General features: G+C 47.8%; 1 protein-coding gene across 1 annotated transcript; it reads left to right on the forward strand.

The window, feature by feature from the left end:
* Positions 1-10,737: 10,737 nt before the first annotated feature.
* On the forward strand, positions 10,738-13,403 carry LOC144126191 (uncharacterized). The gene is made up of 2 exons (XM_077660189.1): positions 10,738-10,940; positions 12,058-13,403. Exons 1-2 carry the CDS (start codon positions 10,871-10,873, stop codon positions 13,170-13,172), a joined length of 1,185 nt encoding a protein of 394 aa, XP_077516315.1. The 5' UTR covers positions 10,738-10,870; the 3' UTR covers positions 13,173-13,403.
* Positions 13,404-16,338: the final 2,935 nt, after the last annotated feature.

Genomic DNA, 16,338 nt, shown 5'->3' on the forward strand with positions numbered 1-16,338 from the left:
TTGAAACGCAGCCGCCGCGGTCTGGTTCGAACCCGGGAGCTCCGGATCAGTAGCCGAGCGCTCTAACCACTGGGCGATCGCGGCTGGTACTGGGGAGGTTCTCAGATTAATTCGAGAGTGGCTTCCCTATTGCATCATTTCACATTCAGCAGGCGTTATTGAAGCTCACACCAGCACCGCATGAAGTTTGAACCTGGCCAAGCGCTGATATTTTGGTTCATTTCCATTGCCACCACCGGAAAAACTTTTTCGCAAACAAGCGAAAACCTTTCTGCGAAGTTTGGACAATTCAAGTTTTATACTACATTAACAATATGACGCTGGAGCTTGAACAGAGTGCCGCCGTTTTAAAAGAAAGTTGGAAAGCTTGCATGGTTAAGAAATATTCAATACAGGATGCTCTCAGAGCTGACACCTCCAACTGCGCTGAATAGAAAGGACTGATTGAGCGAGTGGCAGATCAGCAGACTATTTCCAGCTTTTAGAATGGTGTTTTTTCTGCTTGGTTTCTGTTTCAATGGTATTAACAGGCGTTTCGTTGAAGTCTCTTCGCGATGTGTGTCCTAGAGCAATACATTCACATGTCTGAATGATAATATCAGGTGATTAATCAAAGACGCCTGTTGCCTGTCTTCTTGCACCATGCTGGTTACGTCAAGGACGTGTTTCATGTTGTACAAAGCACACATGTTTAGGCCAGCGGTGATTAGGCAGCAGGCCTGGGTCACTGTGCACTTGAACGCACAACCAGTATGCGTGGGTTTTCAACCGGCCATATCTGCTACCCACGTTGAGTACCTTTGGACGCGCTCATTTCCAAGCGAAGAACAAAGGGCACAGGTAGGTAAGCGAAAAATTTATTGATGAGCCTTATGTATGAGTTACTGCCTAGGGTTGGTCTGGCTCATGATCCCGGGTCGTGGCCAATAGTCCATGACGTGCGGCGACCTGTCCACCCCACTCTACATGCCGCCTTTTTGGGGCCGAATCAGAACTTGAGGCCGCGATCTCCCAACCCTCTTTATCCGTGAGGTTCCAGCGAGATGGTGGTTAGGTAAGGTAAGCAAACTTTATTGGATCTTTTAAGGAATTCGCGGCTGCAGGACCCGCGTCATACTCGTCTCAGGCGGTCCCGGGTCCTGTCCTCGCAAGGTCGGGCCCCTACTCCAGGGCTCCGCTGAGCCGCGCTGCCTCACAAGCGTGCTGCACCAAGGTCCTTTGGACTGTGAGCTCGCTGCTGATGAGCCAGATCTCCCATTGCTCCGCACTCGGGTGTTCGCGTTGGTGGAATGTTCTGTTTCGCTCACACTCCCACGTGATGTGGTAGAGTGTCGGCACCGCCCCGCACCAAGGGCGTGTGGCTCTGTACTGTGTTGGAAACATCTTGTTCAGTAAGCGTAGGTTGGGAAAAACACCCGTCTGCAGCCTGCGCCACATGGACGCCTCCTCCTTTGGTAGCGCCCTGTGTGGCGGTATGTACCTATATCTCATGCCCCTGTATAGGCTCAGGTGCTCCGCGTACCCCCCGTCGCAGGCCGGGGTGTAGAAGTCGTCCGGTTGCCCCGCTCGGAAACTCAACTCTCGAGCGAGGCCGTCCACCTTCTCATTCCCCTTAATGCCTGCGTGCCCGGGTATCCATATCAGGTTGTGTATGTGTTTTTTATCCAAGCATTTTCCCTTTCTGAGTATGTTTAGGGCCAGGCTACCTATTCTCTCTCTAATGTAGTTTCAGCATGCCTTCTTCGAGTCAGTAAGTATATTTAGTGATTTGTTTTCCCTGGACCCATTAGCTACCGCCAAGGCTATGGCGATCTCCTCAGCCTCTGTTGCGTCCGCAACCCCGGCTGCTGCGCATGTAACCAGGTCTCCCTTGTGATTGACCACCACCGCTGCGGCCGTGCGTTTCCTCCCGGTTAGGTACAGTGACGCATCCGTATAGACTGTGCTTTCCAGTTGGGCCAGTCCCAGTTCCACATACTCGGCTCTCGCTTTCCGTCTGCCCTCGTGCAGATTCGGATCCATATTCCTAGGCAGGGGGGCTACCCTAAGTATTCCCCTGATTCCGTCTGGGACGTCCTGGTACCTGTCCATGTGACCTTGTGTATCCATCCTTATCCTTTTCAGTAGCGCCCGGCCTGTTGGCGTACCTGGGAGTCTCATAGTTTGCGCTCTGAGCAGGGCTTCTCCCAGTTCGTAAAAGGTGTTGCTGATTCCAAGTTGGAGCAATTTTTCGTTTGATGTATTCCTGGGTAGATGAAGAGCGATCTTGTATGCCTTCCTCAGGATTACATCTATCTGCTCCCTGTCTGTCTTCGTTGTCACTTGGTAGGGCAAAGAAGTATGTGACACGGCTGACTATCAGGCTGTTAACGAGTCTGAGTGTGTCCTCTTCTTTCATGCCATATCTCCTGTGTGAGACCCTGCTGATCATTCGTCCTACCTTCTCTGCTGCTTTACTTATTAGGCTAATGGTGTGGCTGCACTTCCCACTCCTTTGCAGCCACATACCCAGCACCCTTATCATGTCCTTTTCTGGGATTTTCTGCCCCTCTAGACGGACTTCTAGGTCTGCCTTGGTGGGGTGCCTTCCGACCCTCAGAAGCTCTGACTTCTCGGTCGAGCATTTGAGACCTCTTTCCCTGGTGTAGTTCTCCACACAGGAGGCCGCTTCCTGTATTGCCTGTCCTGTTTCTCTCCGAGCGAGCCTTGGGTAACCCATACCGTGACGTCGTCCGCGTACATCGCGTGTTGAATTCCCGGTATTCTTTCCAGTTGCCTTGCTAGCCCGATCATCGCCGCGTTGAATAGGATTGGTGAGATAACTGATCCTTGGGGTGTACCTTTGCATGGCGTGGAGAAAAGATCGCTTCTTAGCTCTCCCAGACCGACCGTTGCAGTTCTGTCGCTTAAGAAGGCCCTGGTGTAGTTATGAACCCTTCTTTCGCAATTGGTATTGTTGATGCCTTCCATAATGGCCGCGTGGCTGACGTTGTCAAAGGCTCCTTTGATGTCTAGGGCCATGACCACGTTTTCTCCAGCCCTAGGCATTGTGGTAAGGACCTCCTACCTGAGTTGTAGCAGTATGTCCTGAGTGGATAGATTAGCTCTGAAGCCGAACATGCTGTCGGGGTATAGCCTTTCTCTCTCTAGGTGTGTTTGGAGTCTTTTGGTGATTATCCTTTCGTAAAGCTTGCCTAGACACGATGTTAGGGAGATCGGCCTTAGGTTCTCGATCGACAGCTTTTTGCCTCGTTTCGGCATCATGACCACCAGTGCGTGCTTCCACTCTGCTGGTATTACGCCCTCCTGCCAAAGCTTGTTGTGGTACTCGACTAGTTATTCTGTGGCTTTGTCGCTGAGGTTTCTGATTAGCGGGTTGCTGATCTTATCTTCCCCCGCTGCCGTGTTCTTGGTGGCGGACCTCATCGCCTCAATCACTTCCTCCCTGGTGATGGGCCTATCCATGTTCGCATTCTCTGCGCCTCTGTATTCCTCCTTGTAGCTTTCAACCTGTTCCTTCCCAAAGCGTTTGTTCCGGACCTCTTCTAGTAGCTGTTCTTCGGTGCCGCTGTACTGATGCACTAGCCTTTGTATTGATTTGTTGTTTTCCGCTTTGCTTTGGGTTGGATTGATGAGAGCCCTGAGTATCCGCCACGTCCTGGCGGTACCGAGCGTGCCGTTCAGCGAGTTGCTAAACTGTTGCCAGCCCTGTCTTCCCAGTTGTGCTGCGTACTGTTCTGCCCGGTCAGTTACCTCAGAGATCTTTCTCTTGAGCTTCCTATTTAGCTTCTGCCTTTTGCAGCGCTTGGTGAGCCCGCGCATTGCCTCCCACAGCCCGAGGAGTCTTTTATCCACTTCTGGTGCCTTCTCCGTCCTATCCACTTCCTTCGTGTGTGCCTCTTGTATGCGCCTGAGTTTTTGGCTCCACTCCTCGGCGGATCTGATGTCGCCCTCTAGCTGTGCGCAGCGCGCCCTAAATGCATCCCAGTCCGTAATTCGTGCCGTGCCGATTTTCCTTTTGACGCCCTTGGCTACCATGCTTGTCCTGATTATGAAGTGGCCGCTTCCTAGATTTTCGTGTAGATTTTCCCACTCCACTCGACTGTTTCCTCTCACGAAGTTAAGATCCGGGCTCGTATCTGGACTCACGCTGTTGCCTTGCCTGGTTGGCTGACTTTCTTCAGTCAGAAGCTCGCATCCCGTGTTCTCTGCCGCCGTGCATATGCCGCATCCCTTCTTGTCATCTCTAGGGTATCCCCATCTTGGGCTTTTGGCGTTGATGTCGCCTGCTATGACCAGGTTGTTATGGCCTGCGATCTTCTTCGCTTCTGCAAAGAGCCTAATGAAATCGCCATTTGTTTGCCTTGGTGGGCTATACAGGTTAACTACGGAGGTGCTTTTGGCTTTCGTTTTCTTCTTGGGAATTATCTCGGTTATTACATGTTCAGAACACAAAAATTGTCACAGAGACTTAGTTTTGAACACCATATGAAGTAGTTATCAAAGACATCTACCCTGAGTCAGCGCGTTCATGGCAGACACAATCAGGCATTTCAGACAATCCTAGAATGTACTTCATGACTCTGAGTGTCCTGTAAGTAAATCTGTACCAAAAAGTGCATGCCTTAACGATTGGTGCCATACAAAGCGGGCACGACGCCGATGACGACGCCAGATTTTCTCCGACACTGGGCCCTTAACGCTATATCGTTAAAAAGAAAAATTCCTTGTTTAGTACAATAGCATTTATAACGAGGCTGTGGTTGAGGCAGGGAAACACTGTTGTAAAAATAAAAATTCAAAAATAATATGTACGTCAACTTGATGTAAATTCGAAGAAAGCCAACAGTCATCGAAGCCAAGGAGCACAAGGAAATGTTTCTATATTTTTTAATTGTGCATGGTTTTGAGAAATGGTAAATTAATAGTGTAGCTACGTTATAGCTGTAAGATAATTGATTAGAAAGCAGGACAAAAAACAACCACTTGCCGCCGGTCGGATCCAAAACCACAACCTTCGAATTTCGCGTCCGGTGCTCTCCCATCTAAGCTATACGGCGATGGCTGTCCGATGTTCTGCTTTCGGGGAAAAATCTGAAAAAAAGAAATAACCAGTGAGGGTTATCTGATTGTTGGCAAAAACAAAGGCAACAATGAAATTTAATCCGCACGTACAAGTCCAAGTGATGAAACAAATTTCTTAAAAGTGCTACAACTTTAGATTAGCGATTCACGTTTCATAAAATTAAGGAGGATCCCCCTTCTTCCCGGAATATGTACCTTTCTAGAAACATAATTAACATACGAATTGCGCGTGGTTTCCCTATCTACTACAAAATCCAGAACGAATTATGGAGCACAAAGTATAATAAACCAAATTACAGCCTTATGTGTAATGCGCACCCATCTTTAGTGGAAATAGCTCAAGAAGCTACGAGCTCTACTGCTTTCAAAAAGAAATTGAAGTTGCTCTTCCCTGTTTTGTAATTCTGCGATTATTTGAGTTCAGTCGGCACTGTTCCTTTTTATCAATGTTGTGGATTTTTCTGTTGCCGGTATATTTATACTCCAATGTCTGCTTTCAATTTTGCAAAGTTTTTCGTTTTGCTAGTTGCTGGCTGTGTTGTATTTTTCTGGTTAGACAGTTCTTGTTTCGGATTGTTGTTTAGATTTTAGGAATGTCTTTCTCTTTTGTATTTGTGATTAGGTTTGCTACCCTGAAATGTGCTCTCCTTTTCTTGTAAAGTGCTTTTTTTATTTCACATGTGATTTTCCGTTTAGTCACCAGTGTCCTGATGTGTAAGCCGGGGTGTAGGCCTCATCAGGAGGCATGCTTTGTCTGCCTCCTTTCGCCTCTCTCCGGGGGCTTACTCTAAATATGGCCGAATAAACTTTTCAACTTTAAACTTTGAAGGAGGTCGTGGAATGGCTCGCACTAAAGAAAAAGAGCATTCCCCGTCTCCAGTTTAAGCACACAGAAAGAAAATAACTGGCGGTTTAGCATTGCTAACCACCGTTTTTTTTTTTTTGCAGGTGGACATCACCGCCACGTACCTCAAAGCGCGATTGAGGTGTCCGCTGACCCAGTGAGCCATTTATGCGCGTCTTCACCGTTTTCATCGTCAACGCCAATTTACTCAATGTACGCCGGAGGCCTATGTTCGTGTTGCGTTTCGGCAGCAATGCTGGCAACGCCAACGCTTATAGTTCTAGTGCCTTGTTTCTGCCACAACGTTTTCGAGGCACATGTTCAGGCCTAAGCTCGTGCGACCTTTTTTTACCAAGGTCGGGGCCAGCATTTTCTGGTCTAGAACCGACGCTGGCCCGGCTTAGTTCCAAAGTTTTGCCCGTCGGGGTTGTATGGATTGGCGCAATGCATGCGATTCAAAATGACGTCTCCCAATGGGTCAGGCACGTAACCATAAAATTTCTTCTAGGTGAGGCCCAAGATAACTAATTTGTAACGGACCAGAGGGGTAATGTGGCAGTACAGCTAGACTAACCCTTTTTGTTTTTTTTTCATATTCCTTGTATATACGAATCACGGAATCTGGAAAATAAAAAGCACGAGTCATCCAGCCATATATGTAGTTGCTTTGTTCTCTTGTACATATTTTATATCAGTCACATTTGCTTTACTAACTACTTTCTTCATGTGGGACTACCGGACTGAGCAAATGGCAAACCATCAAGTTTCATTCGACGATTCAACCGTTACCAGAAGGAATGAAGGTGTACTCCATGCGATTACTTAAACTTTGAAATCCACACCGCAGAACGACGGCTAGAGCCATGTTCGAGCATGAGGATTCATAGCGCACAGAATACACAGGACATAACACAACACAACACGAGTACGCTTTATCGAACGCAACCGGCTACGCCGCTCCGCTACCTCGACATTCCGAATGTCGAGTAGTTTTCGACATTCCGCTGACGGACGGCGCTGTTACGCTGAAGCGACGGTGGCGCCATACAACGGGCGCCTCTCTCGAGACCGGCCGTGGCTTGCACTGAGTGGAGTACAGGTCCTCAAAAGCGAACTGATCATTTACCATAAATTTTTAAATATGCGCACTTCCACGCCTCGCGGTGACCTGCGGTGCCGTGCTTTCACCCGAATCCGCGCGCAACGCGTCATGCAGCGCTCGTTACGTCAGCAATGGAGAGCTGTCATTGGTTCGCCGTGACGTCTCTTTCTGACGTCAAGCAGCTACCATTGCCGTAGACGGAAGCTCCGCCCTCCTCCTCCCGCGCGTCGGCAGCCGGCGGAGAGACCGAGTGGGCGGGGCCGGCGGAGGAGCGCCGATATTTCAGCGCGCAAAATGTGACGAGTAGAATGAATGAATGAATGAATGAATCAATGAATGAATGAATGAATGAATGAACTTTATTTCCGTCATCATGGGGCCTCACGGTCGGGGCGCAGAAATCAGGAGGGGGTGCCTCCTAGCCGGCTCTCAGCACCGGAGACCGCGGAGAGTCTTGTAGTAAGCTGTCTCCGCCTCACGGATGATGAGTATTTGCTGATCCGGGTCACGGCTCCGGATCAGCTCTGCCCAGGTAGCAATTAAAGTCTGGGATGCTTTGTGATTTAGCCCCAGGAGAATCCTGACACTCCCAAATTACGTGATTTTGCGAAGTCATTCTGCGGGAGCTATACTGCAGAGCTCAGGCTCCCCAGTGTCTTCATCATGTAGTAAAGAGTACGGAAAGAATTTGTTGACCTGAAGCCTCCTCCAGGTCCTGCACTCCTTTGGAGTGAGTGACCTATCCGTAAGTGAGAATGTTCTCCTATCCAGTCTAGGTGTTTCGGTTATTTCTTTATACGTTATGAGAGGGTCTTTATTCCCACTCAGGGGCACTTTCAGAGCAGCTCGGATGTATAATTCTCGACCGAGGCTGTGAGCAGCCTCATTACCCGGAATGCCCTCATGAGCAGGAACCCATATGAGGGAGACCTCACTGCTTGAGGGGTATACTGATAGTAATTTGCCGGCTTGACTGGAGACCACCCCCTTACAAAAGTTGTGAACAGCTGCCTTACTGTCAGACAAGATGATCTTAGCTTTGGTACCGACGCACACTATGGCAATTGCCACCTGTTCTGCCACTAACGCATTCCTAGTATTAATCGATGCTACAGTCACTTTCTCCCCATTCCCATCAACGGCGGCAATGACGGAGGCGCCATCGGACCCACAGGCTGCGTCGCGGAAGGCTATGTTACCCAGCGGGTCCCGGGCAAGATTGTTCATTATTGTTCGAGCTCTATGTCTTTTCCTTTATTTATCATGCTCCGGGTGCATGTTCTTAGGTGTACTGGCAATTTTGAGATGCTTCCGTATGTCTAAGGGGATTAGCTCTGCAGTACACGGGGGTTTCCTCTCGCTCTCCCCTACTTCATTGAGGATCTGCCTGCCTGCTATTGAGGAGTTAAGCCTCCAAATTTGCGCTTCTCTTACTGCCCTGGGGATCTCCGCACAGGTATTGTGGGCTACCATACTAAGCAGTTTCTCCGTTGAGGAGTTCGGTGGGATGCCGAGAGCTGTTTTGTATGCATTTCGTATTAACTTGTCTATTTTCTCCTTATCTTGCTGGCTAAGGTTCAGATATGGAGTCGCGTATGCAATCCTACTCGCCACGAATGCTTGTACTAATCTCGGGAGGCCGTGCTCTCGCAGGCCTTTGTTTCTGGGGGAGATCCGCCTGAAGATATAACCTGGGCGATATAGGTGCTAAGCTTCCTGATAGTGGTTGTGTTACGTCCGTTCGTCTAAAAAAAGTATCCTAGGACTTTTATGGCGTCAACCCTAGACACTAACCAACCCCCAACGACAATCTCTATCGGGCCGTATAGGTGAGGGAAGCGAGTCTCTTTCCTCATCTTGTCTTTGGTATTAAGCAAGAAGATCTCGGATTTTTGAGGGGACCAGGAAAGCCCCCTCTCCAGGGCATAGTTTTCAACTACCTCTGCCGCTGCCTGCAGTCGGTACGAGATGTCAGCGTTCATTCCCCCTGCTGTCCAAATGGTTATATCATCGGCATAAATGCATACTGTGCTTTAGCCCCTCAATTTTAATTAATCTGTGGGATAGTCCTCTCATGGCATGACGAGTAGAAACGCGCGAAGACGGGTAAATTCAAACTTTGACGACAAATCACTCAGATTCCACAAAACGCATTAAAAATTTTTTTGCTGGAGGATATTTGTGAAGCGGCGTCCTTTAACATCCTAGGCATACCACAACTTTATTGGAAGCCTCTGAACCGGTTGGTTGAAAGTATTCAGGAGCCCTCAACTACGGCACCTCTTCTTTGACTCCCACCTTCCCTCTTCCCTTACGGCGCGGTTCGGGTGTTCACCCAGATGTGAGACAATTACTACGCCATTTCCTTTCCTCAAAAACCAATTATTTTTACATATTAAAGCAATGTTTGTTCAGAGCGCTACTACAACGTCTTCTATATAACTTATAGCGTTATATGAATATTTTAACGTTAATATAACGTTAAAATAAAACATGTAACATTGCTGCAGCTAACATTGCATTTTTTAACAACATTCTAATGTTCGGTGCTACCCGGGGAGTGGCAGGTGTAGTATTAAGTGATTTTATTAAAATAATAATTAAGAGGAAGGAAAAACTTTTGCTAGCCCCGGCATTTGCCATCAATATTGGAGCACCTGAGCTGGGGCAGCGGAAATCAAGGATATCAGGAAGAATGGAGAAATGAAATGAAAGAGGTGAGGGAACAGAAAGAGAGGATAGTGGGAGAGGTAATATACACAAACTAGTTACATATTAAGAAATGTGTGCAGGTTAGTAACGCTGTCGCGAGAAGCATTTTTGCCGTGTCGCTTATGAAAGGGGATAATCCTGTCCCTGCATTGTCGGGGATAATATCCTTCCCCTGCATTGTCACGCTACTTACGAGAGCAGGCTGATGATAATCGGCAGATTGGCGGCAATGGTGGGCTTTGCCGGGAAAAGCCGCTTTTTTTCGTGACTTGCATCCGACTATAGCGCACCTAATTTGCATTTGGCCAAGCGACATTAAATCATCCGTCATTTTTTGATGAAACTGAAGGTGCAATAACACCTCAACTGTGTCGTGATGGAAGGGAGGAAAGTGCGAGTCAAAGAAGGAAGAGGTTCCGTTGTAGAGTGCTAATTTCGACCTCGTGGGGATCTTTAGCATTGCCTGGAATTGCACTGACATCGAACAGCACACGGGCGTCTTCTGCGTTTCGCCTCTATCAAAAAGCCTCCGCCGCGGCCGGGTTTGCTGCGCGTCGAGCGGCTACCGGTGTAAAAAATTCCTGCATGAGGTACTAACGTACGAACTGCCGCGCCACTGCCAGCTGTCGGGCTAAATGTAGCCAGGCCGCAGGGTAGAGGCAGATATCGCTGCGTATCACTTACGGGTTCACGAAAAAGAAATGGAAACACTGAGAAGTTGCAAGGCCATAAGGGCAAAGAGCTTCGAGGCAAGGTCGCCAAGCGTGAACTTTCTGATCCACTCTTACAGCTCAGCCATCGCATCGTCGTATGCAATTTGCGTCTGTGTTTTTTTTGCAATTTGCTTGCTACCTTGCTTTGTTTAACGGCTACAAACGAAAGGGGTAAACGTTCGCTGAAGACGTTAACACAGCACAGACATGCATAGTGGCGCTGCCTACCACACTTGCTTGGGTAGCATACAGTGCTTTTGGGCTCGTTACTATCCACATGTTATCCAACTCGCTGTCTCCAAAATGGAGGACGATGAGAACCGACTAATGTAATGTTCGATGGCGTTTCTCCCTCAAGGTATTTAACATGGAATAAGGTTCACCAGGCTTGTCGCAGGAGCGGTGGGATTCTGTATGGCGGCTTCCGGTGCCGCGAAAATGATTAAACGCCCAGCTGATCGCCCGGAAGACTTGGCTTCTTCAGGTAAGTGGGCTGCCCGCAGTGTTGCTAGCAATAATAATAAATAAAAAATTGGCAGCGTAAATTCTACCGGCACTCACCTGGGCTGAAATTCTCCCGGCACTGACCTCTGATTTGCTGCTTACGGCGACAAGAGAGCGAAAAAGACTGTCCTTGATTTTCCCCGCATAGTGCATCTTGTCGGCCGCTGGAAAATGTATCAGGTTGGTCCGGAGCTTGCGAGTTAATGATCGGCTACATAGGGTGTCGTGAGAGTAATTACTTCGCCATCTTCATAGTCCTTATCGGCTACGGAGAACTTAGGAATCGAAAACTTAGAAAATCTCGATTAACGAGGCTAACGAGGCTAGACACTTCCGATAAGTGAAGTTATTAGTTGGCAAACAGTTCGCAGCCCTCGGGAGGGTGCTTCGAAGTCTCGAGCTGGCTTACCAAACCCACCTCCCATTGTGTGCATTGCTTCCCCGTGATCGTATTTCTTTTTACACATTTAGTGTTTGTGCGTGTGCGAGTACGCACTAAGTGGAGCACATAGTTCGATGTGCAATATCTCCCGTGCCGCGCGTTCGTCGCGCGGATTCTAGGTTTTAGTTTAATACAGTTCAGGGGAAGAAGCTGAGCGTTTAGACATCATAATTTATTTACAGTTGTGTGTCTACATCAGAACGGGTACTGCTGCTAGGCTGCGTGTTATTTGGCTGTTTCTTATCTGGAGACTCTCAGAAAGTTAGCCCAGATACTGCGATATCGCCTATCTAAGAAATATAGCCTAACTAGGACATTGCTTACTATCAACCGCAGTCTAAGCAGCGGTCACATTTCTGTTCGTGGAAAATTCTGTCCCTGAGGGGTGGCATGGAACCTCCGGAATGCTCAAAACCAGTTTCCACGGGGAAAAGTCTCCGCTTATTTTCTAGCTAGTAGGAGGCCAGTGCCGGGAGAATTTCGTGCTGGCGATTCTTTTGGATCCATAAAAATTTACTCTGGTTTCTGCTGACTGCACTCTACCATGCTAAGCATGCAGTAATGCGCCTTATTCTCTCTGTGGTTTACCAAGACTGATATGTGTGCTGCTTTCATGCTTGACTCTAGCGATGGATCGTTTTGTGCCGTTTTTCAGGTCATGCTAAGGCCTTAAAGATTGCCTGCCCAGATGGCAGCGCAGTGCCTGCACCTGTTTCTGTGGGCAGCAGCGGTGCCAGTGGAATAACCAGCGGTGGATCATGCAGCGAGGCAACCACTATGGTGCCCAAAGGTGACTTGGTCGCTTCCGACAAAAAGCAGGAGGCTCAGCCTGAACTCTGCTTTCACCGTGGCGCCCTCCTGCTTGCGCACAGGGGAAGACCATATGTAAGACCGCGGCTCTTTATTAACGTTGTGACTAAGGATTCTGAGCAGAGGGCCACTGATGTGCCCAATGTTTCTGTCCGACCGGGAGGCAGCAAGAGGATAGGTCCAACCAGATCCTCTATTTTCAAGCATCACACATATGCAGATCCACTCATTGTGGATGAGAGCGCACTTGATGCTGCTGAGGAAACTGTCACAACAAGCACCCGGGAGAAAACGACAGGTAGCAGGTCAGGACCACAGACGTGCCCTGTCTGCAAGAAGCTTATCAGCAACCTCAGCAACTTGAGGCAACACTACAATATTTGCCACTCATCATCCGAGCGGCCTTTCCCATGCGATATATGCGAGAAGCGTTTCAACACAGAGAGCAACCTTCGCCAGCACCGGCGAACGCACACGGGTGAACGCCCTTTCCCATGCCCCCACTGTGACCGATGCTTTGGCACATCCACAAACCTGAGGCAGCACGAGAGAACTCATACGGGCGAGCGGCCGTTTGCCTGCTCTGAGTGCCCACGCGCCTTCCAGACATCAAGCAATTTAAGGCAGCATCAGCGGATACATTCTGGGGAACGGCCTTTCCCATGTCCCGAGTGCGGCAAGCGCTTTGGGTCGTCAGCGAACCTCAAGCAGCACCGTAGGATTCACGAGAACTACAGACTCGAACAAACCCGGCATGAACTTCTGGCAAAAATCATTGCGGTTGGCAATTCTGCTACAAAAGATGGTGAGCAGGGACCTCCTGAGAATGACGATACATCTCAAGATGACATGCCCCGGCCAGAGACCATCCTCTGCATAGAGGTGGAAGAGAAGGACCAGACATCCAATGGGGCAGAAATGATTGTGGGCTATCAGAGCGTGGCGGACAGAACTGTGTGATGAATTCAAGAGGGCATGTTACCACCGGTGTTGCAGCGCCACCAAGCCATGACTTGTGTGTGAAGGAGGTACAGCAAATGGAATGTGGCGCTGATCTGCATGCTAATTGTTCTCGCCTTTGCCTTCCGCTTTGGTGAATGGAATCAGTCTGTGTGTTACGAAAATGGGCAAACTTTGATGTGGGCTTTGTATATTGCTAAGCATGCAGTAAAGAAAATGAGAAAAAAAAAACTGGCATCCTTATTGATGTCATCAGTTTCCCTTCATCATTGAGCTTGTTATTCAGATATTTATGAACCACTGGCTAACTTGGCATTTTTGCAGCAGTAAGTTATGCTGGCCTGCACACTAATGAGATATATTATTGGCCAGCATTTGCAGAGATTCTGTTTATGTACTTTTCTTGTTGAGCTGTGATTCAGTTATTTAAAGCATGCATTCTGACTTTCGCGCCATCTTCGGCCATTCTTTCTCTGATGTATTATTCGTGAAGCTTGGCTGTGCCTGTACATAAAGTGTCACATCTGTCTGAACCGCTTCATTTGCAGTTCATTTGCCCGTTCCTTATTCCTTATGAAAAGTGCAATGCAATCTGAACATTTACTTTTATCATGTGGCATTGCAAAAATAGGAAGGACAAACAGTGAAGTGACTTTACAGTATCGGGGGTCTGAATTTTAATATTGACAAACATGTATGAGTGCACAGTGGACAGAAATATATGAGGGGCATGTGTCGTGCAAATGCCATCAACTATGGTGAAATAGGTCTTATTAAAGTTTTATTTCAGGGAGAACAAAAAAAATGAGCAATACTTGCAGACATTTGCAGAGGCTATGCAGCAAAAGCTATGAGTGCGAGGGAATGGCTTGTGCAATATTGCATTTCTCTGGCATTCATGAGCCAACCGCACAGGTATGCACAGGTCTGCACAGGTTGTTGCACACTCCTAGCTTCCAGTGCACAGCCACATAAAATTTGCCAGTATAATGTACATGTCGGCCACTTTCATTGTTTTGTCTTTCAGGATCTTGGGTGGCATGTGCAAATTTATTTTTCCATCCGCGGATCTTTGTTTCACCACAGTTGATTGAGATTTTTGTCACTCATGCCCTTGGCTGACGACTGTGCACATGCATCTGTCTGTTCATCATGAAGATGGAAGTTCAGTGCTGTGTTGCTGATCCTCCTGCTACTTTTGCAGTGCCACATGATGCTGCTTGCCATGGTGACTCAGTGGCAATGGTGTTTGGCTGCAGAGCACATGCTTACAGGTTTAGTCCTGGCCATGGCGGCCTCGTAGCAGTGGTGAAATGCAGGCGTGCCATTGTACTGAAATTGTACATCAAAGTTGGTTGAAAGCCCACCATTATTGCATGCCTTGAGGCACAGTATTGGCTCGGAATTTGAAAATCTAATAACCAGCACCAGCAACTGACTCTGAGTTCTACTGTCATGCAAACAATTGCATTGCTGTATAATTAGTAATCCTGAGTGATGTGTTTAGAAATCATTAGTTCAAAGTGAAAAGTACTGCTGCTGCTGGCAGGGAGTGTACATCAGGTAGAATCGTACAGTGAAGAGTAAAAAGAAAAGAGTGCACAGGCCAGGCATTGACTTCCAACTGGCCTTATTGCAGTGGTGCAATAATTAGCATGTCATACGCAGGATAAATTTTAATGCAAGTAGTTGCTGTATGGTGGTTCTGCAGCTGTTCTGCCAAAAGAGGTTATATACACCTAGTCCTACCTTAGCAAATATGGGTTATTATTGCTTGCTCCCAACTCAAGAAATGCCAACATCAACCCATGGTGCTCTGTGCACCCTCATGAGTGCAAGCAAATGCTATGGTACACTTGAAATGCAGATATTTTATAAGCTGTAGCTGCTAGGTATTGTGTCTCTGCATTGTCAGTGCCCAGAGTTGTGATATATATATATATATATATATATATATATATATATATATATATATATATATATATATATATATATATATATATATATATATATATATATATATATATATATATATATATATATATATATATATATATATATATATATATATATATATATATATATATATATATATATATATATATATATATATAAGAGAATTTAAGTTGCAGCATCCTGAGCTACTGAGAGCAGTGTGCAGTTAGTGGCCACTGTGTTAAGTGCGCCGAGGTCGTGGGAATAGTGTGAATTTGTCACACAAATATGCATATTGGTTCAAGATGGCCAGAGCATCAGCACCAATAACCACAGTGAATGTCACACACACAAAACGCTGTGTGCACTGCTCAGAGCAATACTTGCAAATGGGTCACAGCTGCTTGAAGTCATTGTGACAGGGCTCGGTAAGCAGTAAGTTTTCCAGCTAGACCTCTTTCAGTCCAGCAACCGTGTCTCGGCCCAAAGCTCTTCGAAAGTGAGTAAACTTCAGACCTGCCTGTATATCATGCAACCCGCCGCGGTGGCTCATTTTCGCGGCGTTCGGCTGCCGAGCACGAAGACGAATAAACGCCGGCCGCGAGTCTCCGGGGGACGACGAAAAACATTTATTACAAAATACTCTGCTCGTCTTCTTGAGTGGAGCCCTCAGTCCAGGGCTCATGTGCTACTGCGATGTCGGTGAATGTTGAAGAACCCTCGAAGTTTGGAGCAACTGTCAATTATTACACACAGTTATTAACAAATTTGACTCGTTCAACCCGACCGAGGCGGCCGCGTTTCGATGGAGGGGAAACGCAAAAGGCGCCCGTCTGCTGTGCGATGCCAGCGCACGTTAAAGATCCCCAGTTGGTTGAAATTATCCCGGAGCCCCACACTTAATGATGTCCTAATGACACTACTACGGCGCCTCTTTCTCTCTTTCTTCTTTCATTCCGTCCAATTTTCATTTTCACACCCGCCGCGGTGGCTCAGTGGTTAGGGCGCTCGACTACTGATCCGGAGTTCCCGGGTTCGAACCCGACCGCGGCGGCTGCGTTTTTATGGAGGAAAAACGCTAAGGCGCCCGTGTGCTGTGCGATGTCAGTGCACGTTGAAGATCCCCAGGTGGTCGAAATTATTCCGGAGCCCTCCACTACGGCACCTCTTCTTCATTTCTTCTTTCACTACCTCCTTCATCCCTTTCCTTACGGCACGGTTCAGGTGTCCA

This window comes from Amblyomma americanum, chromosome 3 (assembly GCF_052857255.1).
Source record: "Amblyomma americanum isolate KBUSLIRL-KWMA chromosome 3, ASM5285725v1, whole genome shotgun sequence".
Classification (NCBI taxonomy): Eukaryota; Metazoa; Arthropoda; class Arachnida; order Ixodida; family Ixodidae; genus Amblyomma; species Amblyomma americanum.

Coding starts and splice junctions, on each gene's coding strand:
- LOC144126191 (XM_077660189.1), top strand. CDS start 10,871: ATGGCGGCTTCCGGTGCCGCGAAAATGATTAAACGCCCAGCTGATCGC. Junction 10,941..12,057: donor GGAAGACTTGGCTTCTTCAG/GTAAGTGGGCTG, acceptor GCCGTTTTTCAG/GTCATGCTAAGGCCTTAAAG.